The sequence below is a fragment of the Rattus norvegicus genome, chromosome 3 (assembly GCF_036323735.1).
Source record: "Rattus norvegicus strain BN/NHsdMcwi chromosome 3, GRCr8, whole genome shotgun sequence".
Lineage (NCBI taxonomy): Eukaryota > Metazoa > Chordata > Mammalia > Rodentia > Muridae > Rattus > Rattus norvegicus.
Window position 1 is genome coordinate 41,576,225 of NC_086021.1, and position 18,050 is coordinate 41,594,274.

The following is an 18,050-nucleotide window of genomic DNA, read 5'->3' on the forward strand; positions in this document are numbered from 1 at the left end:
GAAATTGCCTGATGGGGTTGGGGATTTGGCTCAGTGGTAGAGCGCTTACCTAGGAAGCGCAAGGTCCTGGGTTCGGTCCCCAGCCACGGAAAAAAAAAAAAAAAAGAAATTGCCTGATGATCTGCTGTATTTGATCATGATTATAGCAATCTTAATCCCGAGGAAAGATCATACAGGCACAAAAACCTAGTTGCTAAGTTGGTAAAGGTGATTGAAGGACAATGGACAGTGATGGCTGGACTGAAATTAGTTTCCTAAAATTAAATGTCATTTAAGTAGTATCTTTTGGCCCTTAAGTTTGCCTATCTTTAGCATCTTAAATTGTATGACAGTAAGGATGAGATGAAAAAAAATTGAAACACATTGTAACCTAGTGTGATGTAAACACTGGGAACTATTAATATGTAACAATCATAAACCAAAGAGTAGTTTGATACCAAGAGAAAAAAAAGGGTTGGATATTTCAGTGAAAAATAATGGGAAAGCCTAGTCAGTCAAGTGAGAATAACAATGATCTCTATAACTTGGCTACTTTGTGTAAAAACATGATGTTTGAAGAACCAGAGCATCACTTAAATCATTACCTCCTTTAAGGACATGAACTCAAGTACCACAACTATCAGGTAAAGTATGCAAACTTCATTAGCAAAGGTAAATAAATCCATCTGAACATACTTCCATCGTCAATCACCAGTTCTCTTAAGTAGAATACTTTCAAAGGAACTTTTTAAATCTTAGAGCCTTAAAATTAGCAAAGGAAGGTTGACACTTGTGATTTACTGTCACACAAGCAGTGAGGTGTGAGCTAACAACTCACACTTGAATAACTGTTCAGGTTTGCTCTTTCACTACCCATGTAAAGCTAAATACTGGCCCCCAAGGCCTGGCTGCTCATGGGGACCAAAGAATTCACACATACAATGTGACCTTGCTTCTTAATCTACAACTGTGGTTAAATAAAGATTCCAACAGTCAAGAGTTGTGCACAAGAGACACTGGCAGGCTTGGGGTCTGAGAACCACAGGAGGGATAGAGAGAAGGTGTTTTCACACCATGGGTAACGTGAGTCATGGCCACAAGGGCTAGCCAACTGAAGTTAACAGCAGCCCAGATGGAACATGGCAAATTATAATTTGGAGTTATTGATGGGGAAATAGATTTTAATGTCTTAGAGGGTAGATGTCTGCCCAGCTCTAGTGCTTATTCTTTTTTCTTTCTAATATATGCATAGCTGTCTTCAGACACACAAGAAGAGGGCATCGGAACCCATTACAGATGGCTTTGAGCCACTAGGTAGTTGCTGGGAATTGATCGCAGGACCTCTGGGGGAATTGTCAGTCCTGTCTTAACTGTCTTAAGCCCTGAGCCATCTCTCTAGTCCTTTTAAGGCTTATTATAATATTAAAAGTTGTATGTCTTTTCTCAGGGAACTGAATAATCAAAGACAGGGTGGAAGCCCCTGATAGAGTAAATGTTTTCCACAACTGATAACAGATGGAAAACAGGGATTTAGGTAGCTCCTCATCTATCAGTGACCTAAAATTCCATTTTAAAATAGTTTTCACATGCCATCAAACAAAATACCATAGAGCATGCCAATCTTCTCAACTTTTGAATTTTCTGTGGACTAATTTTACATTGAAGACTTTCATCAGTACATGAAAGACAAAGAAAACAATGAATTTCAAATACTTCCTCTTCTTGCAAAGCCTACAATGTGCTTTGTTAAAGCAACGGATATAAAGAAGAGAGGTGTCTCAGTTCATTTTTACAAGTTCCTCTAAGAATCTAAAGTTAGGATTTTACATATGTTCAATTCAATATTTCTTCTTAAGAAATAGTCTATTTCTGAAGGTCACTAGACTGGTAACATGGATTCTTAGAAGCCTCCATCTCAGGTATAAACCTGTAGTCTTCAGATAGTTGTATAGTGCTTACCTTAAAACAAGAAGCTCGGTACAGTAGCTGCACAACATGGCCAATACTTGTTTTTGATGCCTGAGGAAATCTTGGTTCTAGTCTTTGCACAACAAAAAGTACCAGAACTTTCCTAGAGAGAGCAGAACCATCTTCTAATGCCAGCAATACCAACTTCAAGGCTTCTTCTTGCATAGCTAGAAACAGTAAAGGAGCAAAATTATATTTGGGTATCAACTTATGGTGGTATAATCTATGGCTAATTAGAATGCAAAGAGGAAATCAAATATGTAACATCAATCAAGTGTCAGCAAAGCAACTCATGAGGTAAAGGTGTTTGTTGATCAAGGCTAGCAACCTGAGTTCAATCCCCAGAACCCAGGTAACTGTGGAAGAAAAGACTCCACAAAATTGTCCTCTGATGTCCACTCATGTTATGATGCAGTTAAACAGATCCAACATACACACATACAAAATTAAGTTTGTTGCTTTTGGCTTTTCAAGGCAGGGTTTCTCTGTGTACCTCTGTCTGTCCTGACTCAATCTGTAGCCCAGGCTGGCCTCATACATAATTGCTTGCCTCTGCTTTCCAAGTGCTGGGATTAAAAACATATGTCATGCCACCATGTTCAGCTCACAATATTAAACTTTTTAAAAAAATTTATACTTATGTGAAAAATTTCCCTACATGTGTGTGCATGTTCCATATGTGTGCCTTGTGTCCATAGCAATTAGAAACATAGGTGTCACAGGACACCTAAAAGTGGAGTTTACAGATGGTAAGCCACTATGTGGATACTAAGAATTCAACCTGAGGTCCTTGGCAAGAGCAAAGAGTGATCTTAATCAGTGAATCACCTTTACAGTCATATAAATAAAAAATTTAAAAGTTACCAAGGGGGGATGAAAGGGGAGACATACATACTTTGCACTAATCAATTAGAACACAGATGTGAACAGAACATCCTTTCTTTTATTTTTATTATTATTTTTAAGATTATGTATACCTCAGCCTGAGTCTATACATCTAAGTACAGATGCATTTGCATTATCAGGCCAGAGGTCTGATCACTTAAGAGACTTGAGTTACAAATGAGTCACTGGACATAGATTCTAGGATTCAAACTCTATAATAGCAGTAACTGCTCTTAACCACTGAGTCATCTCTCCAGCCCAGGGTACAAAAATTTTAATAAAATATCTTCTGTAGGTATACAACAATCAATTAGATAATGATTTTGATGAGAAAGTAATTCATGAAAACAGAACTACTTTGACAGTGATAATTCTTAAGGACATACAAACTTGGTTTATGTACAAGACAGTTTCTGTGCCTGTCAAAAACTATTATGTCTATAATTTAAGTAATACTGGCCTTTAGGTAAAGTACCTAAAGAAGACATTAATTTCACTTATACTGCTTGCCTGCTTGCTTGTTTGCTTGATTTATATCAGGGCAGACAAGTTTGAGGCCTGCCTGATCTACAAATCGAGTTGCAGGACAGTCAATTCTACACAAAGAAACTCTGTCTAGAAAAAACAAAAAGATAAAACAACAAAATAGGCTTATATTATCTTAGCCATAGAATTCTTTCTTGCCTATTATAATACAAGGGCCTTAATTCCACCCCAGCAATGTAAAATAAAAAGGTGGTTTGCAATATCCAAAGGCATTTAGTACATTCACAATGTTGTACAACCATTAACTGTACCAAGTTCAAAGACATTTTTCACTGCTCTAAAGGAAACTCATAATCATCAAGAGCTCATTTCTGGTAATATTTTCTCCTCGCCAATCACTCATTTCCTATCAGGTTTCCTACAAGTACCACAGTATTTTCAAACATCATCTACAAGCAGCATGTATCACTCCACGGATATAATCAAATTTTGGTTTACATTTCTTTACATGGTTAGACAGTACTCTATGAACACATTATGCTTTGACTATGCCTTTATTAGTTGACTGACAAAAAAACTTTTACCTTTTCTTTACTATAAAATAAATGGCCTATATTCAAGACTATCCCTATCGAGATAATACAGGGAAAAGTTCCAGATAAAAGAACACTAAAGATCTTTGGGAAGGTGGCGGGGGGGGGGGGGCAGCGATTGGGATGTAAAATGAATAAATAAATAATGGGGGGAAAAAAGAACATTAAAGACCAAAGCACGGTGGCACATTAGTGAAATCAACACTGAAGGTCTTTGAGACAGGTCTTGAAATCCCAAGCTGGCCTCTAACTCATCTTTTTACTTGATCCTCCCAAGTGCCTAAATTACAGGTATGAACAATGATGACCAGCTTGTGCCCACCTTTTAATTATTGTAAATATTACTATTATAAACACTTGTGTCCAAGTATCAGAAGGCCTAGTAAACTCCTTAGTAATGTTTAATTTTAGGAGGCTTGCCAAAATCTTATCTGTACAGGAAAGCAACATTTCCTATGTCATATTTTCCGCATCATTACTAACTTGTCAGGTGGATTTTTGGTTTTAATTATGACAAATCAAACATGTACTAAGTAGCATCTCATTATGGTTTATTAATTTTGTGAGTGTGTGTGTATGTGTGTGTTGTAGGGTAACTTCGGTCATGGTCTAGCAACAGAGCTGCTAAATGGTGGTACATGCCTTGAAGCCTAACACTTGGGAGAGCAGAGGCAGGCAGATTTCTGTAAGTTCAAGGGTGGCCCGGTTTATAGAGCAAGTTCCAGGACAGCCAAGGATGATTTACATTTCCATACTAACTAAAGACTTTCAGTATCTTTTGTAGCAGTGGTTCTCAACCTGTGTGGGTTATGACCCCTTTGGTATCGTTTCCCAGGTATCCTGAGTATCAGATATTTACATTATGATTCATAACAGTAGCAAAATTACAGTTATAAAGTATCAATGAAATAATTTTATGGTTGGGGGTGTATGTGTGCTGGCTAGTTTTATGTGTCAACTTGACACAAGGTGGAGTTATCACAAAAAAAGAAGCCTCCCTTGAGGAAATGCCTCCATGAAATTCAGCTGTAAGGCATTTTCTCAACTAGTGATTGGGGGGGGGGGGGTGACCCAGCCCTTTGTGGGTGATGCCATCCCTGGGCTGGAGGTCTTGGGTTCTATAAGACAGCAAGCTGATCAAGCCAGGGGAAGCAAGCCAGTAAGTAATATCCTTCCATGCCTTCTGCATCAGCTCCTGCTCCCTGACCTGCCTGAGTTCCAGTCCTTGCCTCCCCAACTTGCTTCTTGGTCGTGATGTTTGTGCAGGAATAAAAACCCTGACTAAGACGGGGTGGGGAGGAGTGCGGGGTGGAGTCACCATACATGAACTGTATTAAAGGGTTATAGCATTAGGAAGATTGAAAACTACAACTATAAAGGCTTGTTTTCTATCCATCTCTTATTTACATGTTAAGTCTTTGATACACTTTTAAATCAGGCTTTTGTCTCTTTGAGGTACAATAAGAAATATTTGTACTACTAGTACTTTTACAGATAAAAAAATAAAACAAATATCCAAAAGTAACATCCTTAAATTAAAACCATAAAGAATGAGGTTTTTCAACTTTGTACTGTGCAAGATTTAAAGCATATCCAAAATAGAAAAACATGTTAACTCTTACTACTGTAACTGCTTTCAGAAAGGTTTGTCTACTTTTTCACTTTTCTAGTTTATTTTACTTGTTGTGCTTTGATGTAAGTCCAAGACAAAATATTACTTTACTCTTAAATACTTCTAATAGGTGATGCTTTTTAAATTTTCAAAATAAAATCATTATCACATCTAACAAAAGTAACGAGGGGTTGGGGATTTAGCTCAGTGGTAGAGTGCTTGCCTAGCAAGCGCAAGGTCCTGGGTTCAGTCCCCAGCTCCGAAAGAAAGAAAAAAAAAAAAAAAAGTAACGAATTTCCTTAATCTTAATATCTAGTTCCCATTTTATTTTTCCCATCGTCTTAGAAACATTTGCTTACAGTTGATTTAAGTTTTCAAAGATAATTAAAAAGGGCCTAATTCTTTGGCCATATTTCATTCCAGTTGTCTTAATGTTTCTCATTAAAAATTATTTCCTAAGGAATGGATACAGAAAATGTGGTACATTTACACAATGGAATACTATTAAAAAACGATGACTACGTGAAATTCTTGGGCAAATGGATGGAACTTGAAAATATCATCCTGAGTGAGATAACCCAGTCACAAAAGAACACACATGGTATGCGCTCACTGGTAAGTGACTATTAACCCAAAAGTTGGGAATATCCAAGATATAATTTATAGACCAGATGAAGCTCAAGAAGAAGGAAGACCAAAGTGTGGATGCTTCAGTCCTTCTTAGAAGGAGGAACAAAATACTCATGGGAGAAAATACAGGGACAAAGAGTGGAACAGGGACTGAAGGAAAGGCCACCCAGAGATCATCCTACCTGGGGATCCATCCCATATGCAGCCACCAAACCCAGTCACTATTGCTGATGCCAAGAAGTGCTTGCTGATAGGAGCCTGATATGGATGTCTCCTGAGAGGCTTTGCTAGAACCTTACTGATATAGATGAGGATGCGTGCAGCTAACTATCAGACTGAGCACAGGGACCCCAAAGGAGTTAAGAGAAAGGACTGAAGGAGCTGAAGGGGTTTGCAACAGCAATTATCAACCAACCATAAGCTTGAGCTCCCAAGGACTAACCCACCAAAGAAAGAGTACACATGGAGGGACCCATGGTTCCAGCTGCATATGTAGCAAAGGATAGCATTGTCCAGCATCAATAGCAGAAGCCCTGTGAAGGCTTGTTTCCCCAGTGTGCCAGGGAATGCCAGGGTGTTGAGGTAGGAGTGGATGGGTGAGAGTGAGAGCATCTTCATAAAAGCAGGGGGAGGGGGAGAGAGAGGGAAAGGGGATTACACCTGAAATGTAAACACATAAAATATCTAATAAAAAATAAATATTAAAAAAAATCCTAATACTGTCTCAAAAAAACAAAAACAAAATAAAAGTTTCCTAAGAGCTGAAAAGATGGCTCAGCGGTTAAGAACATTTGCTACTTTTCCAGAGGTTCTGTGTGTAGTTCTGAGCACCCCAGTCAGCTCAATATTGTCCATAACTCCAGTTCCAGGATATCTGATAGCCTCCTCTGGTCTCAAGTACCTCTATATGTGTGACATACACTTACACAGACAAAATTAAATCTTTACAGAAAAATGTTTCCCAGCTGAGACAAAAGTAATACAAAGTTGGAGGCCAGCCTGTACTATTCACAAAGTACTCTAGGCCAGCCTTAACTGTTTATGAGACTTATTAAAAAAACAACAACCAGGGGGCTGGGGATTTAGCTCAGTGGTAGAGCGCTTACCTAGGAAGCGCAAGGCCCTGGGTTCGGTCCCCAGCTCCGGAAAAAAAAAAAAAAAAAAAAACAAAAAACAACAACCCAAAACCATCCAAACAAAATTTGTTTCTTATACAAATTCTACCCAAATTACAGTTCTAAACCAAGAGATAACAAATCTCCAAGAAACAAAGTACTTCATAACTTGGCATAAAGATTGTTTTAAACAGGATATACATAGCATTGATCATAAGGGAATTTCTTGCTGGTTTAATATTTTTTATGTTTTCCAAATATTAACTATCAATTAAAGTTTATTATTTCTATAATGCATCCTCCCCCAATACTTTACCTTCCTTCACATACTACTATCTGTAGAGTTGTAGGCCCCTTCTTAGATCAATTTAATAATTTGCAAATTGGAGATGAGTCCTTTCTACTATCTGTAGAGTTGTAGGCCCCTTTTTAGATCAATTTAATAATTTGCAAATTGGAGATGAGTCCTTTATCTCACTGACGCCTAGGGATTAAATGAGAAGTTTCTTCCAAAGCACTGGCTATAAGAATAGACTATGAGTCACACAATACTATGTCAGGATATGCAGGATTTTTACTTGGCCCTAAAAATTGGCATCCTCAAAGTCTGATAGCCAATAAAAACACTAAAATGATGATCTATTTTACCTGGCCCTAGAAACTGGCATCCTCGAGCCCTGACAGCAGCCCACAGGTTGGCAGACAGCTGCTGAGGGTTCTGGTGCTGCAGTATCAGTTCTGTCACAGTTCTTTCTCCTAGTGAACGGGCCGCTCGCATAGCTCTGACACGACCTTCTTCCTCCACCAGTTGACAGTTTACAAGTGTAACTAGTTTCCTTTGCATTGGACGGCTCAGGGCACTCTGGTTCAAACTAGCTACACCTTTAACAAATGGAGACATAAGAAACAACATTTTCAGTTAAAATAAAGACAATTTTTATCATCTGTATTTAATTATTAAATGATATTTTATTTTTTAAGTGAATATTCTGTCCCTGTTTATTACCATTTCGTAGTAATAAAGAACCTAATTCTTTTTTTTTTATGCCCCCTCCCCCCTCCCCCCCGCACCCAAGAACCTAATTCTTAATGCTTCAGATTTCATTTCAGTGCCTCGTTCTATAGGCTTGATCTGTCCAAATCTATATTGGAATTTACCTTACTCTATGTTTATAGTATAGTTTAATAAAGAAACTAGAGGTAAATTTACAGACAAGTGAATACAAGTTTTAACCTTAAAAAGTAACAATAATAGACATTTTTAAAAATGAAATTGCCCAGAAGAAATATGCAACACTGTTTAAATATAGTTCCCTTCCTTTGAACCTACAACGGGGCAGTACTCAGAAATCCTCCACTCTTCTATATCATACATTTCTTCCCCTACCCTGCCCCCGTCCTGTTAAATCATTTCCTTCAGCAAATTACATTAGAACAAGTGTGCTACCATTTCATCTGTCTTAAAAATGGAAATAATTTTTTTTAAAGTATTCTTTTTCCTTTACTAGCTGTCTTATTTCTTTACTTCCTTGTATAGTAAATCTTCTATTATCTGCCTTCCTCTCTCACTGTTCCCTTTTTTGAAGACGAAGCCTAGACTGGTCTCAAACATGCTATGTACCCATGCTGCCCTTAAACTTCTAGTTCTTCTGCTTTCAGCCTGGCTATCTTGTACATTTTTCTATATATACTATTTTCAACTTCTTGCTTCACAATCTGGAAAACCTGTTCCAATTAAAGTTTTGCTACACTACCTCTTACATCAAATTGCTCAAGACAGTTACATGCACTTTACTAAATCCACAGTTAATCCTCAACCCTTACTTTGACTTTCCAGTAACTTTCAATATAAATTACTTTACTCTTTAAAGCACTTTGTTTTGGTTACCAGAACATTCCATTTTCTTAGTTTTTTTCTATCTAGCATCCTTTGACAGCAGTTTTTAACTCTTACCCTGATCTACCTACTTAAAGAGACTTACTTATAAATGCATTACTTAAATGATCTCATCTAGTCTTATTGCTCTAAAAAATTTCATATCATAATAATCCCCAAAGTTACAGACCATGCACTTCATGCTTATTCAAAATTCATACATCCAGTGGCATAAAATACCATCTAAGTCAGTGATTCTGTGGGTCACTATTTCTTGGGGGTCAAGCAACCCTTTCACAGGGGTCACATCAGGTATCCTGCATATTAGATGTTTATAACATGATTCATGAACAAAATTACAGTTATGAAGTAGCAACAAAAAATAATTTTGTAGCTGTTGCTTACTGTAACATGAGAAACTGTGTTAAAAGTTAAGTGTTAAGAAGGTTGACTGCTCTAAGTGAATCTTACATGGCTCAAATTTACTAAAACCAAAATTGACTAGAGCTTTTTATTCAAACCCGATCTACCCAAAAGCTGTGCCAAGCCTCTTTGCAGGTGCTCAAGCAAAAACTTCAGGAATTGCACTTGCCCCTTCTACTCTGTCTCTCAAACTCCAAATCCAGGAAACATTCTTAGGGAAATATTCTTGCCTTACCTTCAAAATGCATCCAAACTTGGTACCAAGCTCTACTTTTATTAACTGCTCAACTGCTTCCTAACTCTGTGCTTTTTACTTTTGTCCTTCTACACAGTCTGAAGAATAAAGTGACCCTTTAATATCAGTCAGATTATGTCATCACTCTGTCCAATACCACTTCCCAACTTCATTAAGAGCAAAAGCTCAAGTCTTTAAATAGTCTGAAAGTCAGCACATGTTCTTCCCTCATGATATTTTACCTCAACTTTCCTTGAAACAGTCTCCTCACTCATATTACTCCAAGCACACTCCTCTTGCCATGGGAACAATACACTGAATGGCTACTCCTTCTGCCTAGAAAACACTTTTCCAGGAACTACATGGGTACCTATTTCACTTCTTTTACCTCAATTTATTTTCAAAAGCCACACTCTAAACAAGAACTTCATTAGACATTCTTAAAATCTACAGACTTACTTAAGAGTCTTTATCCTTTCACACTGATATTCTAACTCCTATGTATTTTTTTATATAAATTATCACTTACACTATATAACCTAATTCATCATACTGTTTATTATAGTTTTTCCTTTTACTGAAATACAAGTTTTACATGTAGGTCAAGAATGTATATTCATATAAAGTATCGAAAGCTTCCCAAGCCCATGTTCTATTAACAGGCACAAAATAAATATTTGACTCATTCGAAAACTATTACATTTATAAGGAATAGCTAGCTAACCAGAAAAAAGTGATAAACTACAATTCTGCTTTTGTTAAAGCAATTAATTATTATACTTGCATATCCATCCAATAGACTGCAGACTCAGTGACAGGCAGTGACTTGAGCTCAACATTTAACACTTAATCAGGTCTCCCACAGCAATACAAACACTTCTTATGAACTTACCTTTACCTCCACTTAGTGGTTTTAAGTAGAGTGCCAAATCCTCCACACATTTTTTTGCCACTTCATAGTGTTTATTCTCACCTAGATTACTTAACTTTATTGACTGATGATCTGGTACCTACAGAAAAAAAATGCAGAGATACATTCATTCAGTTCATGCAACTTCTCTTTATGGTGGCAGACATCTTTTTTTTTTTTTTTTTTTTTTTTTGGGTTCTTTTTTTCGGAGCTGGGGACCGAACCCAGGGCCTTGCGCTTCCTAGGTAAGCGCTCTACCACTGAGCTAAATCCCCAGCCCCTGCAACTTCTCTTTATAAATCTGCTAATAATCTTAAAATAAAATTGTAATACAGAGATACTACATCAAAGCCACAAGTGAACTTAAAACAACGCTGAAAAGTTAACAGTATTTTATAAATGCTAATCTTTTAGAGTTCATAATTGTCATAATTATAAAAGATGTTAATATGAGGTGGCTGGAGAAGATAGCTTAGAGGTTAGGAGCATGTATTTCCTTTCCAAAGGATCCAAGTTCAATTCCCAGCACCCACATTGGGCAGCTCACAGTCACTTTTAAATCTAGCTCCAAAGGATCCAAGATCTTTGGCATTTTCAGGTACTATACTTAGATGCACATACGCACATACAGAAACAACATATTAGATTAAAATTTTTCAAAAGATGCTAATATAAGAGGAAGTTGTGGAACCAATAAAGTTGATACTACTTTATTTGATTTACCTATTAAATTTATAATTTATGATCTATCTGTCCTTGGTATAAGTACCAGAGATGTAACTCATTGATAACAATTCGCAACTAGCAAACGTGAGGCTCTCAATTTAACCTCTACCACCAGAAGAAGGATAAAAATAAGATAAAAAATGTGGGTAAACTTGCCATTAAAAAATTTAATTGGTATCAAATTCCACATCTGCAAAATAAAAATAACTACATGTTTTATAATGTTATTATAAAAGTTCAATTCAGTTCCATAAACACCAACAAATATAGAGTATTTCTCATGTGTTTACACTATGGATCCATCAATAATCCAAAAAGAAAATGTCTTGTTTCAAAGAGTTTAAATACTAGAGACAAGCCAATAAATAAATGAATAAACAAATACTATGTTAGAAGGTGATCAATGAAAATACAATACAACTGTTGTAAATAGAATGAGAAATATGGAGAGGACTAGAAAGATTGCTTGGCGGTTAAGAGCCCTTGCTGCTCTCCCATATACTGTAGGTTCAGATCCTAGAACCCATGTTGGACAATTCATCAATAGCTTTAACTTCAGCTTCAAGGAACTCAAAACATCTTTGGAGCATCTGTGTGCACGTGACATTCACGCACAGAGACACACAAAAATAAAGATAAGGATTTAAAACTGTGCATATCCCTACATACAGACACATACATGGATAGACACAATGACACAAGAAAGAACTGGAGGTAGGGGCTGGGGATTTAGCTCAGTGGTAGAGCGCTTACCTAGGAAGCGCAAGGCCCTGGGTTCGGTCCCCAGCTCCGAAAAAAAGAACCAAAAAAAAAAAAAAAAAAAAGAAAGAACTGGAGGAGGGTTGCAATTTAGTGGTGTAGTCATCATAAACTTCATGAAGAACTGCAACATTTGTAATTTCTTCAAAGTGGAGAGGAAAGAATCGTTCTAGGCAAAGACACTTTCAAAATCCCTATGCATTAATACACATATCTAAGAACTGGTCAGGAGAGCAATATAAATACAGATAGTGAAGAGATGAGCCTGAAAAGATTTGTATTACAATGCACAGATCCATAGGTTATTTTTACATACTAAAATAACACATTTATTCAGAAGGAACACTAAGACTTCCTGAGCTATAGGAGACAGGCAGTAGCTATCGCTATTGCAAGAAAGAAAGTTATTTTATTGAACTTTAAAGTGTGACTGTTGGCAAGAGAGCATTATTTTATGACCCAGTAAAAAAAAATATGCTTCCAATTAAGCCATGACCCTACTGATTACAGAATTACTGCTAAGATTCTAAAACAGTGAAAATAGATATTGAGCATTAGTAGGACAACTTCACTTATCAAGATATTAAAGAAATAAACACAGTGAGTTATTACATTTACCAACTAAAGTTACAAATAAAACCAACGAAGTCACCATCTAAGAGCTTTAGTCTTTTTTCTATCTAAGCCTCTGATTTTATTTCTTTTCATGATCTAACAAATAAATATGGTTATTCATACACAAACAGTTTCTCAACTACCAAAGTACTTATATACCTAAATTCTGGACTTGGTATTAAAACCAGAACAAAGGAATATATAACTGTAGTGGGATTCATTATTTTGCTTAAGAATTTAATTGGTATCTTTGTAGGAACACACCATAAAAAGTAAATACGCCTTTTAGGTTTCAACTACCATTCAACATACACTGTACCAGCTAATGAATTAATCTTGACAACTGATACAATAAACCAGTAAAAATACTAGACACCTACCTGGGCTCCAACTAACTGAAGAAGTGCAAAGTTGACAGGGAGCACATCAATGTCTGTGTTTATGGCAGTCTGGTCAAAAGGACACGCTTTTCGGTGAAGTTTATTCAAGCAGGTCTTGCAAACAGTGTGTGAACAACCTAAACTGATGGGTTTGTGCACATTCTCATCAAATTCATTATAGCAGATTGGACAGGACAGAAACTCTGTCCATTGAGCGGCCTGCACAGGCATTGTGGAAGCTGATGCTCGGGTTAGCAGACTAGCAGATCATTATTTTGCTGTGTAGTGTTTTTTAAGCTGCAAATGGACAAAAGCAAGATTTAACAATATAGTTATTAGTCATTCACTTAACTGTTAAAATCAACTACTCTAGAATCTAAAACATTTCTATATATAGGATTTAGATGTCTCTATAACAATAAACAACAAAATAGATGTTGAATTACATTTTGCAAATTTACCCAGAGACAATTTATTAATACTATTCCTTTCAAATAAATTCTACTGGTTGTTCATGCAATAGTAATCAAAATTTTTGAGTATTTTTCTTAGTGACCAGTACATTCTATTTTTATGTTCTACGTTTTTATTTTGCATGAGTATGTGTTCATGTGTACGTATGTGGGCCCATGTGTGCATGCTAGTCAGTTCTCTCCTTCCACCATGTGGAATCTGGGGACAGAGCACACAGATCATCTGGCTTGGCGGTAAGCATCTTTACCACTTCACACACCCCTTCCTCTATTTAAGAACACAACTATGTCTGGTGGTGGTGGCACATACGCCTTTAATTCCAGCACTTAGGAAGCAGAGGTAGGTGGATCTTTGCAAGTTCAAGATTAGCATGTCTACAGAGTGAGTTTCAGGACAGCCAAGACTTGAAAAACCCGGACTTGAAAAACCTAAACAAATACAAAACAACAACAACAACAACAACAACACACAAACTACTGGACCATTAAAAGTTTGAAATGTTTTCCTTGGATAACCACTACCTCAAAATATACTGATATGGCTTAACAGCTAGTAAGCATCACAAACTATTGATCAAAATAATATTGTATGGATGGGGCTGTAGCTCCGTCAGTCAGCTCAGCAGTCAGTATTTTTCAATTCAAAACTTATGTTAGTCTGACAAAGGCCATCAGGTAAACAACAAATCTAGGTATTTAGGGTAATTAAACCTCCAAATGCTTTCACATAAATGCTTACAAAATACATTAGATGTACAGAATGCTAGATGCTTAGAAAGAGTAGTCAGTATCAGCAGAAACATATTAACAGCAGCACTCTCCAGGACCCCTAGAGACAAACAAAACTTTAGTGGCCTTTACAGTGCTTTAATATTTAATTTTTTTTTCCTTTAGCCAGGCAGGAGTGGTACATGCCTTTTATCTCAGCACTCAGAGGCAGAGGCAGGGGGAATTTCTGAGTTCAAGGCTAACCTTGAACAAGAGCAAGTTCCAGGACAGCTAGGGCTACATAGAGAAAACCTTTCTTAAAAAAACTTTTTTAAAAATTAAAAAAAAAATTTAAAGTTTACTTGGTAAACATGAATTACAGGTTGTAATATACAAAAAAAAAAAAAAAAAGAATCCCATACAATGTATAAAGCTTTATTAACAGCTCTAATGAGGAAAAAATTATATATCAATATCAACATATTTACTTCTAAGCAATTCAGATTTGTCAAATTATAAATTATTTTTTCACTTTATCCTCAAACTATAAAGCTGATTAGAGCCACCAATCTAAAACCAGTCTACTACCAACTGTAGAAATTGCCAATAAGCAGGTGAGCAAATATTTTTTGAAACTAAAATATTTGATGTTCTACTTTCTGGCTGTAGAATTATAAATCCAGGCAGAAGATGAATTAAAATCTACAACTAGAACTCTGAATTAGTAACATAAAATGGTATTTTGCTAAACAGACACTTGTGTAGAAACACTAACTCTACTGAGTTAGGGTATCACAAACTACTTGGCAACAGCAAAGAACTAACCCCCTTAGTTCTCCAAGACCACTGGGACAGCCCTCTAGACGCACCTGACAGCTCTATAATATATGTGTGTTTACATACACACACACATATACATGTACATATGTTTATCTAAATAAGAGCATATAATACTAATTCATATTAGAAACTAAATAAATGCCTGTAAAATGTAAAGAACAACTCTAAATCAAACTAACCACACTATCAATTTTGCCCCCTGTTATATCCCAGATTCCAATAGCAAACTTACAAACTAAACTTTCCTTATATATGATATGATTTGATTCCTAAAGATCTTTTCCTTTAGTATTGTGGTCAATAAATTCTAAGTTACTCAAATAAAAACTGAACATTTTATCCAAAACATAGAAACGGGCATAACCATTACAATATTTAATTAGTGACATAGAAATTTCAACTCTCTATTTAAAAGTTTATCTACAAAATACTTTTACAATTACCCGAAACTATTCTTTTAAAACAGGGATTCTCTGTCCTGGAGCTCGATCTGTAGACTCAGCTGGCCTTGAACTCAGAGATACTCCTGCCTCTGCTTCTTTGGTGCTGGGGCTAAAAGGCCTGCACCACCACCATCCAGCCCCTCTTTTTTTTTTTTTACACCCAGACTCTTACTATCTTTATAGTTTTAAAAGCACATACATAAACAATGCAGAGCTCAGTATACTAATTTATAGAACTTTTAGGCATACAGTGATATATTTTAACAATGACTCATTTGATTCAGTAGAAATCATAATTGCTGCTAACATTAATAGTGACTGGTAAAGCACTTATCCCTAAATATACTTCCCACATGTTTCAAGTTGCGATACAATGGATTAAAAGGCCCAAAAGTCTAGATGCCTACAGAGACTGAGAAAACATTCTCACTTTGTATTAACTAATTTCCGTACCTAGTTTTTAACACCAAAAAAGTACAAGATAAAGCACAGGAAGAGAAACACTAAATTAGAGGCAGAACTTAAAACAGGCTCAGAACCCCAAGCTGTAAGTTCCTTGGTATGAGTCCAAATTCACGATATACAAAGAGTAATGAACTTTTTTTTTTTAAGGGAGGGAGGGAGAGGGGGAGAGGAAGGGAGGAGGGACAGGGAGGAGGGAGGGAGAAGGAAGGTGGGAGGGAGGGACGGAGAGAAAGTGAGAATTGGACATGTCTTATAGATGCAAATTACAAACTTCTTTACCAAAATAAAAACCATACTAGCTAAACACTTTCATTTTCTGTTACTTATATTACACAGTCAGTTCAGGACCATGACCCTTTTAAAAAGTCAGAATAGAGTATATGCCTTTTTCACTACTTTGTGTGTAAAACATAGTAACATAACACAGCATTTTATAATTTCTTATAAACATACACTTAAGAGGTTGGTTCTGGTAAACAATCATTATTTATATTTGAGTACTATATTGGACTACATTGATACTTCCCCATATTAACGTATCAAAGTAATTAGCTTTGTTCACGGATGTAGCTCAGTGGCAGAACACTTGCCTAATGTTTGTGAAGCTTTAAATTCAATCCCCGGTACTGCAAAACAAAACAAAACAAAACACAGCTTTAGATTTAAAGTCATACTAAAAGCATCAGAAGTACAATGTAAGATTTAACTTAAACAACAAGCAAACAAAAGCTAATGGAGATTTCTGCAAACTCTACAGCTCAGCATTCACGTACAAGAGATTGTGGAGACAAAACCAGCTATACCACAACTGTTGCTTTGTTTCAATTTATAAAATGGATGAGATCAAATTTTACTCTTCAAATTAGGGGCTGAACCCAATTTTTAAAGTAAGAGAGAACTTTCAATGCATTCTAATAGGGAAATAACTTCCAATTTTAAATAACAAAGTTATGCCTCGTTAGTGATGGCTAGCTAAGACTGAACTTAGTTATTCTGCCTCCAGATAACTTTATCTTTCTTTTCTTTTCTTCTTTCACTGTATGTAGCCTGGCTGTCCTGGAACTCAATCTGTAGACCAGGGTGGCCAAAAAACCACAGAGATCCACCAGTCTCTGTCTCCCAAGTAATGGAATTAAAGGCTTGCTTGCGCCAACATGTGGCTAACCTTATCTTTCTTATTACTAAAGCTTTTAGTACTCTAATTATTCTGATTCTAAAAGGAAACCACTGGGAAAGTTTTGGGTTCCGTATGTATGTATGTATGTATGTATGTATGTATGTATGTATGTAGTCACTGTATGGCAGTTGACGCTATAGATACTAAGGAAGCTCACGGCAAGAGGACTATTGGCAAGCTAAAGGTTACAGGCTACACAGGGAGTTTGAGCCTAGACTGGGTTAGAATGAGACCCTGAATCAACGAATAAAAAAACCAAAAACCAGCCAGGCGGTGGTGCCTTTTATCCCAGCACTAGGGAGGCAGAGGTAAGTGGATAGCCGTGAGTTCAAGGCCAGTCTCATCTACAGAAAAGAGTTCTAAAACAGCCAGGATTACATGTTTAAAAAAAAAAAAAAAAAAACTGTCTTGAAAAAAAGTTTAAAAAAAAAAAGCAAAACACACACACAAAAAAAATTACAACAACTTCTGGTTTTCAAATTTTTAAAAAAGAAAAAACATAGCTGAATCAATTGTGGTATATTTTGTATAAGCTAAGTGAAATATCATTTTAACATGTCATCATGTAAAAACTTAAACATTAAAATGTATTAGAGTTCTATTAAGTCTTTGAATTGTAGTATATATTTTGCATTTAACAACACATTTCAAATTACACTAGTTTTATTTCAAGTCCTTAGCTATCACATGTGGCTATCAGGTATACAGGTAAATCTAGACAAAAACGGTAGAACAATACTCAAGATCTGATT

General features: G+C 36.2%; 1 protein-coding gene across 4 annotated transcripts in view; it reads right to left on the minus strand.

The window, feature by feature from the left end:
- The window catches only part of Rc3h2 (ring finger and CCCH-type domains 2), a 65,178-nt gene that overhangs the window by 44,906 nt on the left and 2,222 nt on the right, over positions 1-18,050 (minus strand). For all 4 annotated transcript variants that reach the window (XR_005501919.2, XM_039105269.2, XM_008761754.4 and 1 more), the window contains 5 exon segments: positions 16,712-16,747; positions 13,193-13,489; positions 10,695-10,812; positions 7,917-8,150; positions 1,939-2,114 (listed from right to left, as the gene is read on the minus strand). Coding sequence is in view for 3 of the 4 variants with exons in the window: in XM_039105269.2 (XP_038961197.1) it covers positions 1,939-2,114; positions 7,917-8,150; positions 10,695-10,812; positions 13,193-13,423 (759 nt within the window). In the remaining variant the exon portion in view is untranslated.